Source organism: Rissa tridactyla, chromosome 21 (genome assembly GCF_028500815.1).
Source record: "Rissa tridactyla isolate bRisTri1 chromosome 21, bRisTri1.patW.cur.20221130, whole genome shotgun sequence".
NCBI lineage: Eukaryota > Metazoa > Chordata > Aves > Charadriiformes > Laridae > Rissa > Rissa tridactyla.
The window spans coordinates 3,422,153-3,438,821 of record NC_071486.1 but is presented as its reverse complement, the minus strand read 5'-3'; the positions used below and the strand labels follow the sequence as shown (position 1 = coordinate 3,438,821).

Here is a 16,669-nt window from a genome sequence, read left to right as displayed (position 1 = left end):
AGTATCTATTTATCCATTAGCCTGACAGATAGCTGGCAAGATACAGAGCTGGCAGCTTCTCCATCTACCCTCTTTTGCCAGGTTATTACATTGCTGACCTTGAAGGACCGCTGTTTCGGCTCAGGCAAGAGGGAAAAGGGGCAGTCCCCAGCTGGTTTGCGGAAAAATCCCCACTGTTGGTGGATTTGGCCTCACGGGCCACCTGGAGCATCAAGGCAGGAGTGCTGAGGGGAGCAGGAGACCTGCCTTTCCTTCCACCCTGTTGGATGTCCATGCAGGGACAACGAAACCAGGAGCTGAACAGGGTGACATCTTCCTTCTTGAAGTTGGTGTCAGATCGTACTGGTGTAAATGCGAGCCAGAACCTTCTCCCAGATATTTTAAAGTCAGTTTTATAATTCCCAGCGGGGCAGGGTTTCTGGTGCAGGGCAATTCCAAGTGCACGTGCTGAGCATCTGCCCGTCATTTTGTATTCTTTCCTCTCTGTTTTCTGAATGTTGGCAATACACCCAGCATGCTGGGAGCGATAACGTAGCTAGGTAAGAGTGAGCAGTTGAAAACTGCTGGCCTTAGTGGCTCCTGTGGTAATTCTTTGTTTCTATCAGTTTTGCCACCGCAGAGGACGCAGATGTTGAACGGGCGACTGCACTGGGGCCAAAGAATCGTGGAGGTGTGAGGAGAGGCGAGGTGTGTGCGGTTCTGCGCTAATAACCAGGACTGGTGTCAGCGGTGTGCCGAGGACGGAGTACCAGAGGCATCCTGGTAAGGTACTTAATTGGGATTCGCCCGAACGAGCGTGGGTGTGGAGTCCGCCTTTCATGCAAAGAGAAACGAGAAGGACTATAAAGATTTTATTGACACGAGTTTGGGATGTTTGGTTTGCTGGGCTCTGTATCAAGCAGATTTCCTGAAGAGGCTGTGGTAACTGAGAGGGATGCTCGAGGGTGATGTCGCTTTCACATGAGCTCTAAAAAGAGTTTTGTATGTTTGGGTTCAGGGGATTGTCTCCCCCCGCTGCCTCCAGGATTATGTGAAATTCTTCCAGTTTCTCACTCTAAACTTAAACCATTTAAAGTTTGTATAAATCCCGTGTGAGCCAAGCCTAATGAAAACCTGAGTAGGATTTTTCGCGGAGACTAATCCTGCTGTGCCACGAGGCTGGCAGTGAACGGAAAACGCACGGCTGTGCAGAACTCGCGTTTTAGCCAAGGCGTATTGGAAATCCAATCTCCAGTATCTTGGGTTCTGCACTTCGTTCGTAACCCACGGCCATCAAGATTTGGATAAATACGAAATATTAAAGCTATATTTGATTGAGCATTCAGTCTGTACTTAGTGGAAAACCTGCTCTTAGTTTGAGGAGGATAAACTGTATTCTGTAGACATCAAATCGGTGTGAATACCTGCTTTCAGGCCAAACTCGGTCTCTGTGATACTGTTGTAGTCAGCTCTTTAGAGACTTTAGAGAGGTCTGCACTGATGCAAAGTGAAATAAATTTATGCCATTGGGAAGATAATTTATTATCATAGATAATAAATAATATATTCTCATAGATAATTCATTCTGGCTACTCTTTCAAGCCCCCTTGCTAACAACAGCCTGCCTTTCTGTGCTCCAATATCCTTTGTAGCGTTTCATTAGTAACGTCACAGAAACGCAGTTGTTCTGGGGACAGAGCCCCCCCGCTTTTGCTCCCACACTGTTTGCTAGTGATGAGAAGTTGTTTATTTGATGACTGACACAGCTGGCACAGAGAGTATTGTGACAACAGCGCAATCAAGGGTTTGACAAGCTCCAAGACATCCTATCCGTGGAACACGTATCTTTCATTTTCATGGTGCAGAATTTTATTTATTTTTAAGCTTAAAATACTTTCCTGGCAGGCAGGTGTAGTGTTTTTCCTCTTGCATGGTAACTATGCTCAAATTCCAGCTCCCCTGCCCAATTACTCTCACCTTTGACATTTCAGGCGGTGTTTTTGGGGATGGGAATCCTCTCTTAATGACTGACAGCTTGTTTCCTTCTTACCCTTATACTTTAAAGAAGCGTTCCAGCCCCTCTTCAGTCCCCCTGACCCACTTTTCTTTATTTTTGGAAGCTCTTGGTGGCTCGGGTCCCATCTTTCCTGCGGCCTGTAGCTTTCGCTGGCCTGGCCCCTCGGCAGGGCTCAGGGCTGAGCTCTAATCTAATCTCGGGAATGCGGCACCGAGTCTCTACCTCTATTCCCCAGCTGCTTTGCAGCTCCATCTAGGGCAGTGCACTAAATACTCATGAGCCACCCCCCTGCAGCGTCTGCCTGCGCCAAAAATATAAAGGGCCGCCTCCGAGCGGCTGTCAATCTGACATTTTGCGTTAAAGCCATAGGAATGGAAGCTTTGATCGGTTTTGTTTGGTTGGTTTTGAGTGACCCCCGCTCCCCCGCGGTGCGCGCCTGTGTCAGCGCATGGGCCTAATGACTGAAGCCAGTGATGGAACGGTTTTTTCCGTCAGCTAGTTCAGAGTCGGAGCCGGGGCACGGGTGCCCAGAGGTGCCAGAGATGCGGCTAGCCTCCCGTAGGGACCTCCCGATGGCACTCGGGTTGACTAAAATCTTTGCGCTTGCCAACCAGCATTTTTATTGAGGCTTCCCTCCACCCTGCCCCTCTCCCTGCTCATTTAATGGTTTATTTAGTTGTCTATTAATTTAGTTCTGCTCGGAGAGCCCTGCACAGCGGAATCGCTGCTCAGCCGCCGAAGAGCCACAAGGGATCTGCTCTTGTGCCGGGAGAATGAGAATCAGCCCGTTCCCTCTCCCCACTCCCTCTTCCCATGGCAAGGGCTGAGCCGTGCTGGTTTCCAGCAGAGCCCCGTGGCCTCTCCTCGCACCCCGCACGCTGGGTGCAGACTCCCCCCCCCGGAGATAATCCTTTCCAGCAGCTGCACCTCGTACGGGGGAAACACCAACGGGGCCACCACAACCCTGCACCGCGGCTGCGGGATCGGCCACTGAGCTGGCTCCGTCTCGGTGGCACGAGCCCAAGCTGTGCTCTCCTGCCCAAAGCCGCTCTCCACCATCCCGTGACAGATGTGTCCCGCAACATCTGGCGGCCTGTCTCCCTCTGTTTTAAAAGGTCTGGCTTTGGTGTGTCGGGGCATCGAGGCCGAAATGCCTGAGCAGAGCCAGATGAAGCGATGGGGAGGAGTAGAACCTCAGAGCCACCAAACCTGTGGTAAGATTTGAAGACCTGCCTGCACGCAAACGCCACCAGCAAAGGCGCCTGCTAACAAGGCAAAGCTAAGGCAACAACCCGTTCTGGGAGAAGGTTTCTGGCTTTGCTGGAATATTGGATATGAAGGTCTGATCCTGCGTCCATCCAAGTCCACAAGAGTTTCTCCACTGACTTTAGAGGCATCTCTGAACAATTTGACAACATTTTCCCCATCTTAAATAAGTATCTCACACCGAGAGCACTGCATTCCCCTGACCTGTCTCCCAGGCGGGCTGTCTGCCCTTCCTCTAATTGCAGCAGGAGTTACCGTCCTGAAGTTAAAATGCCGTTACTGTTTTCCCGATCACAAAGGGTCAGGAGAAGAGACCTGGCTGCAAAAGTCCTTGCCAGGAAAAGGAGGCTTTTATTGCATTCTCGGGCTGGAGGAACATTTTTGGATAGATGTGAGAGTGAAATAAGACACCGGCTGCGTGAGTCATGGCTCAGCCGTGCTCTCTATTCCAAGGGGACAGCTGGTGGCACTAACAAAACGTCTCCCTAGATACATTGTCTGGCAGCAATCCCCCTCCTGCTTTTTCCAGCTGTAACTACCGTTACGTGATAAATAAATAAACACGCTGACAGTGATGTGCAGAGGCAGCTTTCCTTCCCTTGGCCCCCGGGGGCTCTCACCTGTCCCTCTCCTCCCGCTGCAGGACCTCAATGCCAAGATCTAAAAGAAAGGGCAGGGAACACCGGTGTCGGCCGCTGCAGGGTTTGTCCTGGAGGGTGCCCGTGTCCCTCTGTGCGGGGTGGCAGCACCCCGGGAAACCGCGCCAGAGCCGATGTGAGCCGTGGCGCAGGCGGAGATAAGCGACGCTCTCCCTTCCGGGAGCCTTATCTGCTCCCTGGTCCCCAACTCTCACGCACCCCTTGCCACGCTGCCACAGAGCCGGGGAGGCGTCTGTTCTGTTGGCAAGCTGTCCCGTGGATTCAAAGCCCAACGGGAAGTTCACGACAGCTCCAAGCAGCGCCACCTCCCTCCTGCTGGGTTCCTGCTGCAGTTTTACCGGGAGCAGTTCAAGGGGAAGGTCAGCCCCCGCCGTGCTGCAGGTGCTCAAAGCCACAGGAATTTATATTCTGCTAACGAAGGGGCGGTGGGGGGGAGAGCTGCTGGCCCGTAGTCGGCTCTCTGAAGTTTACATGCGCACAGCGGCAAATCTCCTCTAGCATTTGACTCTATGTTTTGACATAGCTCCAGACAACAGCAAATCAATTAAAGTTCCTCGCTACTGAAGCCGGAGCGTTTTCTGGAACAGCTGGTAAATTATTGAATGAGACGAGGCTTAGGAAAAGAGCCTGGACTGAAAGGCAGAAAGATTTTGTTTACGCACAAATATTGTGTATCCAGCAGCTGGGGGATGTGCCCTTTGGGCCAAGATCAAGTGTAACGATCAGTTTAATATCAAATATGGCTTTCTGGAAAGACTGGCTGAAGTCTGAAGAGAGGGATCATCATTAGACATGGTGATCTGAGGGGTGGCCCTTCTCTCTAAATGCCACGACCCCGCGAGAGCTGTCACGAACGCTCGGCCTTTGTCTGAGTCACTGCTGGAATCATGTGGAGCGTGACATGTCCCGTCGTGGGTTATGAATGTTCCCAGGTGGGACCTGGGATCCGTTCCGTCAGCTGATCTGGGGGGGGGGGTGGACAAACACCTTGCGTGCCCCCCAGGGCGATCCAGCCTGGCTGTCGCTGGTTAACGCTGGCAGGAACAAAACTTCCCAGGGCTCCTTCTGCATCCCCCGGGAAAAAGGGTCCCTCGGGAAGATGGGGAGCAGGGAGGAGAGCTCTCTCGCTCGGAGGCAAAATTTCACTGATTTTAGCAAGCCACGTTCCTAACCGTGCTTTGGATTTCTACCATCTTGGTTTGGTTTTTTTTTATTATTTTTCTTTCCTCTTCCCTTTGCTCTGTTTGTAACGCAGGGCCGGCTCCGGGCAAGGGCTGCGCATCCACATGCTGCTTCCAGCCGTTGCGTGACCAGGGGCAAGAGCCCTGTCCCGCGGCACCGATGGGAACCGGGGACCCTCCAGCTTCCCAGGGGCTGATTTTGGTCCGCGCTGCACGATATAACTAAGCCGTTTTTCTAGATGGCTGACTTTGAAATGTCATTAAAGTTATTTTTATGCGAAGGGGGTTTAGTGTATCTGTTTAAATAGCGAACGTACCAAATGGTGCTTTAAATATTAATACAGGAGGCTGCTTTGCTGAATTTAACTTCGACAATTGATTTCAAGCTATTCTGTGTGTTACCTGTAGCAACGTTTGCTGGTTTTGCTGCCTGCAAGAAAACGCAAGTGGCAAAGCAAAGCTGTTGGTGCATTTATAGGTGGACTGGAAGGAAGAGGAACTGAAATGAAGGCAAGAACAAGGCAGCTTGGGGAAACGGGGAGGGAAAACGTGAAAAGATCAAAAAAATCTGTTACTCTTAATTCTAGATTTTCCTTTGCCTGCAGAAAAAAAAATTATAGGAAGGGGAAAGAGGACTAATTTATGACAGCTGATGGAATATGTATCCAAATATATACACATATTGGAAATTTAATTAAAACGTTGCAGATTCGAACAAGATCTGGAGTCACTTACCCATTTAAATGTGATTTAAATAATACTTTTCCCCTTCGCACAGGCAGAGATCCCTGTAAAGACTTGCTTTATCCCTCCTGGCCTCACTAGGTGTCTCTGCTCGTTGCTATTCCCGGTGACTTTGCCATGCTAACTGGGAAAGGACAGGCATAATGACATTCAGGCGCCCTAAATCATTCTTAACTCCACTGAATTGAATCTCCAGCCCAGATATTAGCTTTTTTTTTTTTTTTTTTTGAAGAAATAATTTATGTCTTCCTGTCCTTTGGCATGTGGCTTTCTGGAAGACACAGACGAGGCGTTACTGTAAATAAGCTCAGTGGTAACATACCGTTATACAAAGCCCTGAAATATATAGGATTTTTTTTTTTTTTTCAAGTAGCTTATGATCTTTCTAGTGCCGCTTGCAGTGCTCGTGCTTTATAGTCCTGCCCCTGGTTACAGCCACATCTATTCAAAGGCCTGTTCTTACGCAGCTCTCGCTCGGGAGATGACAGCAATACGCTGGCAGCAGCAGTCCTGTGCAAAGGTGTTCAGAAGCTCGAAGGGAAAAATAACGGATGGGCCCCACGTGCCAGAACAAGATCTACGACCAAAGTTTGAACAGGCACTTCAAATTTCAACTGCTCTCACCTACGGGTGTTTGTTTCTCTCGGCCCCGGCGTTCAGTCGTGCTGAGCACCCAGCTCTGCCGTTTGCACGAGCCGGACCCGGCGACATTCAGCATCTCTAAAAATCAGGTTTGACGTGGCTCGGGAAGGACCCCGAACCCAAGGATTAGCTTCTGACCTTGAAGCTGTGGGTGAAGTACAATGGAGGGCCCCATCATGGGGATCCGCAGGTGAGTGGGTCCCCACTGCGCAGGGGCCCCGGCTGAAGGAACCTTTGGGACCTTTAGGCTGGAAGCCCCCACAGCCCATTTGTTCCTAACACACACCCCGGAGTAGGTCTGGCTGCCGATCCCCTTCCCTTTGGAGCCACAGCACAAGCCACGGATTCCAGACAGGATCCCCTGAGCTTCTGCAAACCTAGTGCCAAACCAGCAAAACAAGAAAAGCTTGGATTTATTTATTCTCCAAACAAAAGTGGCTTGTTTTTATTAAAAGCAAATACAATTTATTTTACATCCTCAGCTAAGCCCTCCTCCCCCCACCCTTTGCATGTGTACCCACGCACCTTGATCTACAGTCAGCTGCCAGGAAGAAGATCCACCTACCACTTTTCTTCACATACATTGCTTCTATCAATTAAAAAATAATCGTAAATATTCTCTGTAGACACCAAAATCTAAGGTTCAGATTTATCAAAGACAAAGACAGGATGAACGATGGACAAGGGTTAGTCTATGCACATTTGGTGTCCGATTCAGCCATGGCTTGGTCCCATTTCTCTAGAACTACTTGTGTTTTAACCTGTCCTGATCAGTGCTGTTCCGGAATGGAAAGGCTCCGGGATGAGATACCTAAGCTGCACCTGACAGAGTTGGCATGGGGGGTTTTGCCAATCATGGAATTACAACCTTCAAGGCCATTCTTAAATTTTACAAAGGCTCTTGTGTTTCTGTACTTAAAACAAAAAAAACCCCAAAAAACCAAAAAACATTTTAAGTATTTTCTTCAAAGGCACTGATGATAGTTTTTCACTGATGGGGAATAGCAGGCAGAGGCGGAAGAGAGAAATTTCCTCTTGGGAGAAGCATTCGCATTCTAATCATTGCTGCTTTATCTTGGAGCATGAAACTCAACAAGTGTGATACTCCACAAATAGAAGTCGAAGTGCCCGGTCTCCTTTCACTAGCAGAACAAGACAGATTACTGCTTGCTCAGTAGCTGGCAGATAAAAAGTTAATGGTACAAAGCACAAACCAGGTGATACATGAAAATGAAGCAAGAGCACAGATAGCAAAAAAATAAGTATGTTCTTAAAAATTGGTGTGCACGAGTGAAGGGCATTTTTGTTTGGTCCCAGACGAGGAGATGGGATTTACCACGTGTGTGAACAAGTTCTGCTCTCTGGGGGAACGGTAGCGGCTCTAGAGGTATCCACGATTGCTACTCTGAAGCAGCCTGGTATCACGAGATCCTAATTTGCCTATTGGAATTTGACCTGATAACGTTAAGGTCACCGTACAGCTGTAGCCCCCAAACCTCAACAGTGCCGGAGAAAATAGTTCCCAGGTTAAGGATGCACAGTTACTTTAAAGGACCGCACAGGAGCACGGGGCAAACCTTTCTTTTACACAACCATGATGAAGGTGGGAGGAGGAGGAGGCGTGTTCTCACGCCCGTCCCAAAAACGATACCCCCAAATTATGAGATCTTGGTTCACATCAGCATAGCTTAGTTTCACAAAATGCCTTCATTGCCGTCCTGCTCTTATTCGCTCTTTCCTGGTTTTTGCTCAGGGTTGTCCTTCCAGATGCGGATGGTGAGACAAGTAGCCATGGCCAACCAGCCCAGGTAGGGCACCAGCAGCAGCGCTGCCACCTTGTTAATGCGGTACCAGGAGCACACGGTGCCTATCGCCAGGCCGTCCAAGCACAGGATGTCAATCAGCGCCTGGAGCAGAGAGAAGACAATGACCCGGGTGCTCGCGCTTGGGAACACGCAGCCGTCTTCCCCGGCACGACTATAAACCATCCCACCAAAGGCGGAATTGGGGAGATTTCGCACTGAAAAGTCACCTAAGAGTGATCCTAAACCCCAGGACCTTGGCTCTGAACTGAAATCAGTGAGATCTGAATGTATCACACCGGCAGCCAAGGCCGGTATTGATTATTTTGGTTCATTATCAAGTTCCAGACATTAATACACTCTTTATGACGATCAGTGTCCCCTTCGGCTGGTAATGCCTATCCAGGCAGATCAGAAACGTGCTTATGTTCGTACCCATGGCTAGTATCACTTAACAAACTTTCTAAATGTACCTTTCATCCACAGAGTGACAAAATTCAGGTGGAAACACAAATCCCAGGCTGTGTCTCCGTCCCCCCTGGCCCGTGGCACCTGAGGTAAGTGCTTTCTGAACGCAGCACGAGCCCAGGGCGGCCGTGCCATGCCTTCGCGCGCAGCCTCCTCCCAGGCTCTGCCGTGCACAGGGCATTGTATCGCTCGATAAGCCACGCACAGCTCATGTGCCCCCCAGGGACGCTAACTGTGCTGGGTGTGACTCCCAGAAGGGCTTATCTCTAACCCCGGATCCTTAACTCAGAGATGCAGCAGCCGGACCATTGAGTCCCCGATCGCCCGCCCTACGCTGGTGGGGCTGGCTATCGGCGCGGCAGGAGCAGAGTGAGGGGTGGAAGGGGCTGATACCATTGTCTGGAACCAGGTGCAGCGGGAACCGTATCTGAGCTAAAGCTCTTCCTGCAGCTCTCCTTACGATTGCAAAAGGCTAGTTAGAAAACCTCCAAACAGCCCCAAAACCCGTGGCAGGGAGACCTGCAAACAAGCCTCCAGCAGATGAATGGGTGGCGGGACACGTTACCAGCTTCAAGTTACGGGCCCCGAAGAAGAAGGGAGACCAAGCCCAGTTTAAGGCCAGCTGAGCCCCGTAGAGGCCGAGCGGGACGACGGCTTTGCCGCTGCAGCCACCCAGGTCGTTCCATATCAGGTAGGAGGCGTAGCTGTCAGGAGGGAAACACACGTGAGTGTTTTGCAGCGAGCAAAACCCCTCATACAAACTCTTCTCGTGCAAGATGGTTTCACACCCACGTGGGGGACAGCGGTGTTTGCAGGACTGCTGCCTCCCCGTCCCGTGGGGTCCCAAGCCCATCGCCCGTGTCACACCGCTGCGGCTCACGCCATTTCCCCGGGGCAGAGGCTGCTTTTAGTGTCTCTTTCTGAAGCCGAGCCAGGCTGCATCCCTGGCCAAAAGCATTGCCTGCGGCGTGAATCGGAGGGACCCAGCCCAGGATTTGGCTCAGGCTGTACTTCATCTGCTGGGAATAAGCGCACCCGGCATGTCCTGCTGATGCGGGGGGCAAGGGATATCCCAAAAGCAAATGGAAGAGTGTGAAATGTCTGTTCTTCCCTGTATCAGAAACAGCAAGACGAGAGAGGGAGCGGGATGCGGATCTTACCCCATGCCAGTGTACAGGACAGTCCAAGCAACAGGGAATATTTTGCGGGAGGGACACCATGAAGGTTTTTTCAGCTTCTCATACCAAACAGGTATTTCTTTGCGATTCATGAACCAGCCAAGGAAACCTCCCACATGAGGCAGGACAGTAAAACCAACGGTATAAGCCCACATCCTTCCTTGGTGGCTTGAAGTAGCCTCTTGCCTGCAGTAAGTTAAAAACAATAGTTGATTATCACTGTAAAAGGACATTTTTTCCTGCTTTGATCTTCCAAGCTTTTTGTCTAATTGCCCATATTCCACTTTAGTCTCTAAGGCAGAAGGCAAGTATTTAATATTGCATCCAGCTTGGCTGCTGACTGCCCTCTGCCCATCTCCCGATCTCTGAAATAAGAGTAATTATTTCTGTCATGGCTACATTTTTCCCCTTGATCTCCCCAGCAAAGTGGCTCCCCGCTGCTATTTCATGGCTTCTTACAACATTCGTGTGGCAGGGTTCAGCTAAGGTGGTTATGCTCTGAGAAGACAAGGCTGCAGTTACTTTTATCATTCCTCCTCCGGATGCCCCAGTCAGAGAGCATCAAACTGTAATGGATGTTCACGGGGGCTGCGCATCCCAGAGAACATTATCTCTCCTCTCCATGCCGTTCTGAATACGAAAACCCAGGCAGATCATGCCCAGAAACCCCCGTCCATTCTGACTAACTTCTAATTTTTCACCAAGGATTTGTATTTCCAATGAGGTCTGTGACAAGACAACCCTGGAGAAGCCGTGGCTGCCCCATCCCCGGAGGGGTTCAAGGCCAGGTTGGAAGGGGGTTGGAGCAACCTGGGCTGGTGGGAGGTGTCCCTGCCCAGGGCAGGGGGTGCCACTGGGTGGGCTTTAAGGTCCCTTCTGACCCGAACCGTTCTGTGATTCTATGATAACACCCTCACAGCGCATTTTAAGCCCTCAATGAGCCTTGTTTAATCCTCCCTGCAGCCCTGGCAGGCAGCGGTGGATTCTCTCCTCTGTAAGCAGGTAGGCTGAGGCACAGGAGCAGTTTCTTAATTTGCTCATGGTCTGCCTCTTGCATAAAAGAAAGGACCCTTTATGTTAATAACTACATTACGTTCCCACACTGGACAGTGGGATAAGGACAACATCCAGCATTTCATTCTCTGTCCCGTATCTTCACCTGCCATTATGCTCTGACCCTGCCTGTTTGCTCTCCTCCTGCCTTCCGTCTGTGTCCATTTTGGTTATGGAATTAAGGAATTAGGAATTAATTAATTTCTAGGAATAAGGAATGAACCCCAAATTAGCATTCGTCAGGGATAACACGGAGGACTCGCCAGGAGCGGAGCGGTTTTGTGCTGTCGTCAGCATCGACGCAAAACGCACTCAGGAAAGTTTGGTCTCAGCAATGCCAGAAGACAGAAGCGGGCACAGAAAATTCCCTCGCCCGGGGAAATGTCTGAGCACTGGGCAGAGAAACGGGGAGCACGAGGAGAGGGCTGATCTTCACAGCCATCTCTGCTTGGGATTTTAATTCGCAATTAACGCTTTGCTATATCCTATGCTAATTGTTATGATTATCATCGTGCTACAAAGCATTCATCTTTGGAAACGCACGCCAGCAAGTACAAGCCAATTTACACATCAATAAGGAACAAATACCCCAGGCACCATCTCTAACTAACAATTCCTTTACCAGACAATTTATAGCTCTATTAAAGTGTCTACGGAACCAGAAACTCTACCGAACACTGAGAAAAATAATAGCCGTTAGTCCTGCTTTTAAAGTATAAAGCGGCACCAGCTGAGTTCTGGTTCCTCCGTAGCACTTCAGAAAAGTAAAATGGGAAAAGTAGATTTTTCCCTCCTCCCAACTCCTTTGTAGCTGCCAGGCGAACCTGATAGACCGCAGAAGTAACTGAGGGTTGAAAATAACACAACGCTGTTATAAACCCTTATTTTGTCTCACAGCTGCTGTAAGTTAATGGGGTAGGAGCTGTAAAAACCTTACCGTCTCTTCCTGCCTTTCTCTCCCTTGCAAAGAAAAAGGGCTGGACATCCAAGGCCAGCTTCTCTCTCTGAGGCCGGTGCTGCTCTACAATGAAGAAGTGGTTGGCTGAGTTTTACCTAAATAGCAGAAAAAAAGGGTGTGTGGGTGGGTGTGCGTGCGTGCGCCGGTGGCTGGATCAGATTACAGAAGAGAGCCCACGTTCGCAGGAATTGGGGGACTTGGCGGTGGCTGAACAGCCCCGGGGAGGGCAGGACCGGCTTCTGGCTCCAGGCACCACCGGGATGGGACATCTGCGGCTCTCAGCTGAGTCTGAGGACCAGCATCTCACCTAGGGGTCAGCGGGTGGCCGCACGGGACAGGGAAGCAGCCTTTGATGGGGCTGGGAGTGCATCGGGCATGCAAAAGTATAAATATATAAGAGCTTGTGCGTAAGGGATCAGGTCCGTAACAGCAGGAGTTCGGCGTGTGGCGTGGCTGGGAGCTCTGCTGGGTTTCTCCACCTGGGGATCCATCCCAAAGCGTGTCTGTGGGTGTTGTGTGGGACAAGAGGAGCCCGCTGTGCCCGCGAGGGTGTCCCTGCCCTGCCGGTACCCAGGCACCATTTAACACAGCACTGGTTGACAGGCTGGAGAGCTGGGCCCATGCCAACCTCATGAAGTTCAACAAGACCAAGTGCAGGGTCCTCCATCTGGGTCGGGGCAATCCCAAGCACCGATATGGGTTGGGCAGCGACTGGCTTGAGAGCAGCCCTGAAGAAAAGGCCTTGGGGGTGTTGGTGGACGAGAGGCTCCACATGAGCCGTCAGTGTGCACTAGCAGCCCAGAAAGCAAATCGTACCCTGGGCTGCATCAGGAGAAGTGTGGCCAGCAGATCAAGGGAGGTGATTCTCCCCCTCTACGCCACTCTCGTGAGACCCCACCTGGAGTACTGCGTCCAGTTCTGGAGCCCCTACTACAAGAGAGATATGGACGTGCAGGAACGTGTCCAGAGAAGGGCCACGAGGATGATCCGAGGGCTGGAGCACCTCCTGTGAGGACAGACTGAGAGAGTTGGGGTTGTTCAGTCTGGAGAAAAGAAGGCTCTGAGGAGACCTTATAGTGGCCTACCAGTATCTTAAGGGGGGCTACAGGAAAGCTGGGGAGGGACTTTTTAGGATGTCGGGCAATGGTAGGACTAGAGGGAATGGACTAAAACTAGAGATGGGACGATTCAGACTGGACGTTAGGAAGAAGTTCTTCACCATGAGGGTGGGGAGACACTGGAACAGGTTGCCCAGAGAGGTGGTGGAAGCCCCATCCCTGGAAGTTTTTAAGGCCAGGCTGGATGGGGCTCTGAGCAGCCAGGTCTAGTGGGAGGTGTCCCTGCCCAGGGCGGGGGGTTGGAACTGGATGATCTTTAAGGTCCCTTCCAACCCGAAGCATTCTATGATTCTATGATTCACCGAGTGCTTTCGGCGGTCACCTGTATGCCAACCTTTTGGCTAAAATTCACCAGAAACCACTCAAATCTAAAATAAAGACGTTACACAAGCACGTTAAATGAAAAAGAAAAAAGCTAGAAATCAATTTCCATTAGTAAGCTGTCTGCAAGGGATGGGAAATTAAACACTAATTTACTTCAGTTATGGGTCATTACCTGAATTTCATGGCCAGAGGCAGAATTGCTGGTTCCTAGCAGAATGCGGTATTACTGTTGTAACATGGAACCGACGAGATCTTCGGTTTTATTGGGCTCAGAAGGAAATGATGGTTTTGTGGGAGGAGAAAGAAAGAAAAAAAAAATGGTGCAAAGGGGCAGATTTTCAGCTAGCATAAATCAACGCACTGCTCTTGCAGCGGTGGGTTTGTACAGTGTAATTGCCACTTCGGAGTAACGGATGCAGCACACATTAATCAAGCGGTGGCCACCTGCATCTCCTTTTGGAGTCTGGGGTTATTTGCGAGTGGAAACTTCTGTCGGGCAACGATGCAGCTGCCGATACGTGACGGAATGGTTTCCATCGTCGTCAGCCCCATTTCTCTGCAGAAGCGGTCATCATGCCGATTGCTGGGTCCTGTTGCCTTCACCCGGCTTTGGCAACCTGGTCAGAAAGCAGGTAGTCCCAGGGTTTTTAGCTGGTAGTATTTCCTTCCCTGGGCTTGAACCCAAACCCATGATTGCTGGTTTGCTTGGCATGTAGGCATTGTATTCCCAGGCTATTTTAGAGTCTGATAAGTTGGAAGGATCAAAAACTAAGGGTCTAATAAGTTGGAAGAATTAAAATCTAAGGGTCTAATAAGTTGGGAGAATTAAAAACTAAGGGTCAAATCACAAAGATCTCGGTAAATCTGCGAAGCCGGGGATGATGCTGCGTGAGTGGGGAACGGCAAATGCAAAGAGGCAAAAAAATAGCAAAGGCAATTGCGGGCCTAAAAGTCCTATAATCAGTCCTACTGGAGCCTTAGAGCCAAGAGAGGGATAAGTAAAGCCAGGGAGGTACCTGGAAAAATGGGATAATATATATGTGGATGGAGAGACCGAGAGAAGAGTGTGGGATGCCCCTGGGCTGCCCCTCTGTACATGAGCCCACCCCACAGCAGGGACCAGCCTTGCAACGAAACAGAAAGACTTTCTCCAGCACAATATTGGTTTTCCTCTGTTACCACAGATTTCTATCTCTGTATTTCTGGTTTGAATCATTTTACAGTAATACCAGATGAGGTAGTACTACCTCTTAGTAACGTCGTCTCTATACTACGTCTTGGTATGCCTCTGATTATTCAAGTTACATAGCTGCTGGGCTTCGGACCACTGCGATGTGTTTTTATGAAAGAAAAGACATGGGAGAACCGAGTTACACAACTCTGTTTGTTTTCCTCTTCTTAGCAACCTTTGCACGTTGTCCCAAGAGGTTCTCAGTCTCTGCAAGATTAATTGCCCAAATATAAAAGCCCTGTTAACCTGAATATATTATTGAAAAACAGCATATTTCAATCTGCCCTAGTTTTGAAAATAGAGATGCCGGGTCAGCTCCTGGCATAAATCTGCAATGTTCCTCGGAAGCCAGCGGAGCTTCTCTGATTTACATCGGCAATAAAGTCGTCCTGGTTTGTCTGGCAGTGCTGAGAGCGCCAGCGTGCTCACCCCGCTGCCACCAAGGACGCGGCGGTGGCCGGGGAGGAACCGGCACGGCAATCGCCATCCTCTGAGCGACTCAAACCCGCCAGCCTCGGCACTGCAGAGCAAAACGTTGCATTTTCCAGTATTAAAAGCTATTAAAAAAAAAAGAAAATAAAATCCCCTAGGTTTATTTCTAATGAATAAAAGCTTGTTTTTAGAAGTTTGCAGTTATGTTGAAATAAAAATTCCGGATAACATGAAATGATACAGGAATTTCCAGCTGGTCGCTCGGTTGTTTCCCACGGGGGGTGAGGTGGCCCCGAGTGGGCCAGCGCAGGAGCTCACGGCTCCTCAAAACTCGGGTGCGGATTGCTTGGTGAGCTGAGCCTTGTAGCCTGAATTTCCATCCTCTCTCCACTAGAGGGAATTTTAAAAAAGGCCTTTCTTAGGATTAAAGTCCACTTTTCAGGGTGTTAAAAAATAGTGCCTGCAGGACGCTGCAGTACCTGGATGCACAGGGCCACTGGCCCTTCTGTACAGCACAAGCTCCTTTCCCGCTCCTGGCTGGTTTCATAGAATCACAGAATGGTTTGGGTGGGAAGGAACCTTAAAGCCCACCCCGTGCCACCCCCTGCCCTGGGCAGGGACACCTCCCACCAGCCCAGGTTGCTCCAAGCCCCGTCCAACCTGGCCTTGAACCCCTCCGGGGATGGGGCAGCCACAGCTTCTCTGGGCAACCTGGGCCAGGGGCTCACCACCCCCACAGCAAACAATTTCTTCCAAACTTATCATCTAAATCTCCTCTCTTCCAGTTTAGAGCCATTCCCCCTCGTCCCATGGCTCCCCTCCCTGATCCCGAGTCCCTCCCCAGCTTTCCTGGAGCCCCTTTAGGGACTGGCAGGGGCTGGAAGGTCTCCCCGGAGCCTTCTCTTCTCCAGGCTGAACCCCCCCAGCTCTCTCAGCCTGTCCCCACAGCAGAGGGGCTCCAGGCCTCGGATCATTATAGCTTATGGCAGGAACAAACTCGCGTGAAATGAAGAGCAGAAAAAGATCTTTAATTTTTCAGGGCTCAGCCTTTGATTTCCCTCTGCCCGGGGGGGACCAGGCGCACCCCAGCTCCCTGCTGCTGCCCCGGGGCTCTCCCCGCACTCCCTGCCTGGGCTCTCCGCATCCCGCAGGGCTCTGTTTGTGGCCAGGCTGAATTTCCAGGTAAATTTTGAATTTTGGAGCCTCTCATAGCAGCGCTCGTTTGTCAGCAGCGGAGCCGGGGAGGGCTGGCGTACGGAGCTGCCCGCCTGCGATAACCGTGGGGGCAATGGTTGGGTCTTATCTGCTGCAGAAGTTGCACCTCGGTAGCCAAAAGAATAAATTTTAACGGACGCAGTTCAGCGCCTTCTCTTTCGTGTTCGGAGCAGCTTAGCGTGGGGATAGGCAGATGATTGCAAGCTATTAAGTTATGCAGCTTAACAAATTACCGCTCTCTAGCTGAGCCTCTTTAATTAACCGCAAGCACAGACCCAGCCCAGCACTAATGTGACATAAAATATCTTGCCTTCAACTACCGTGACCAGTAATACCTGCTTTACTGGAGCACTGGTAGTGCTCATTTTGACCCGCAGGAGTCAGATCCACGAGGACAAGTGG

At 50.5% G+C, this 16,669-nt stretch overlaps 1 protein-coding gene and 1 long non-coding RNA gene across 4 annotated transcripts; one reads left to right on the top strand and one right to left on the bottom strand.

The window, feature by feature from the left end:
- The first annotated feature begins 87 nt into the window (after nt 1-87).
- LOC128900282 (uncharacterized) lies at nt 88-5,341 on the top strand. 3 transcript variants are annotated; one of them, XR_008463270.1, is made up of 4 exons: nt 88-325; nt 606-762; nt 3,112-4,302; nt 5,177-5,341. It is a non-coding gene; the product is annotated as an uncharacterized LOC128900282 (long non-coding RNA). The 3 variants fall into 3 exon arrangements; XR_008463271.1 differs by having other exon boundaries at nt 3,112-4,511; XR_008463269.1 differs by having other exon boundaries at nt 3,112-4,853.
- A 2,725-nt stretch (nt 5,342-8,066) lies between these two features.
- TSPO2 (translocator protein 2) lies at nt 8,067-12,061 on the bottom strand. Its single transcript, XM_054181224.1, has 4 exons — nt 11,927-12,061; nt 9,919-10,122; nt 9,324-9,462; nt 8,067-8,395 (listed from the first exon to the last, which is right to left on the bottom strand). Exons 2-4 carry the CDS (start codon nt 10,089-10,091, stop codon nt 8,213-8,215), a joined length of 495 nt encoding a protein of 164 aa, XP_054037199.1. The 5' UTR covers nt 10,092-10,122; nt 11,927-12,061; the 3' UTR covers nt 8,067-8,212.
- Nucleotides 12,062-16,669: the final 4,608 nt, after the last annotated feature.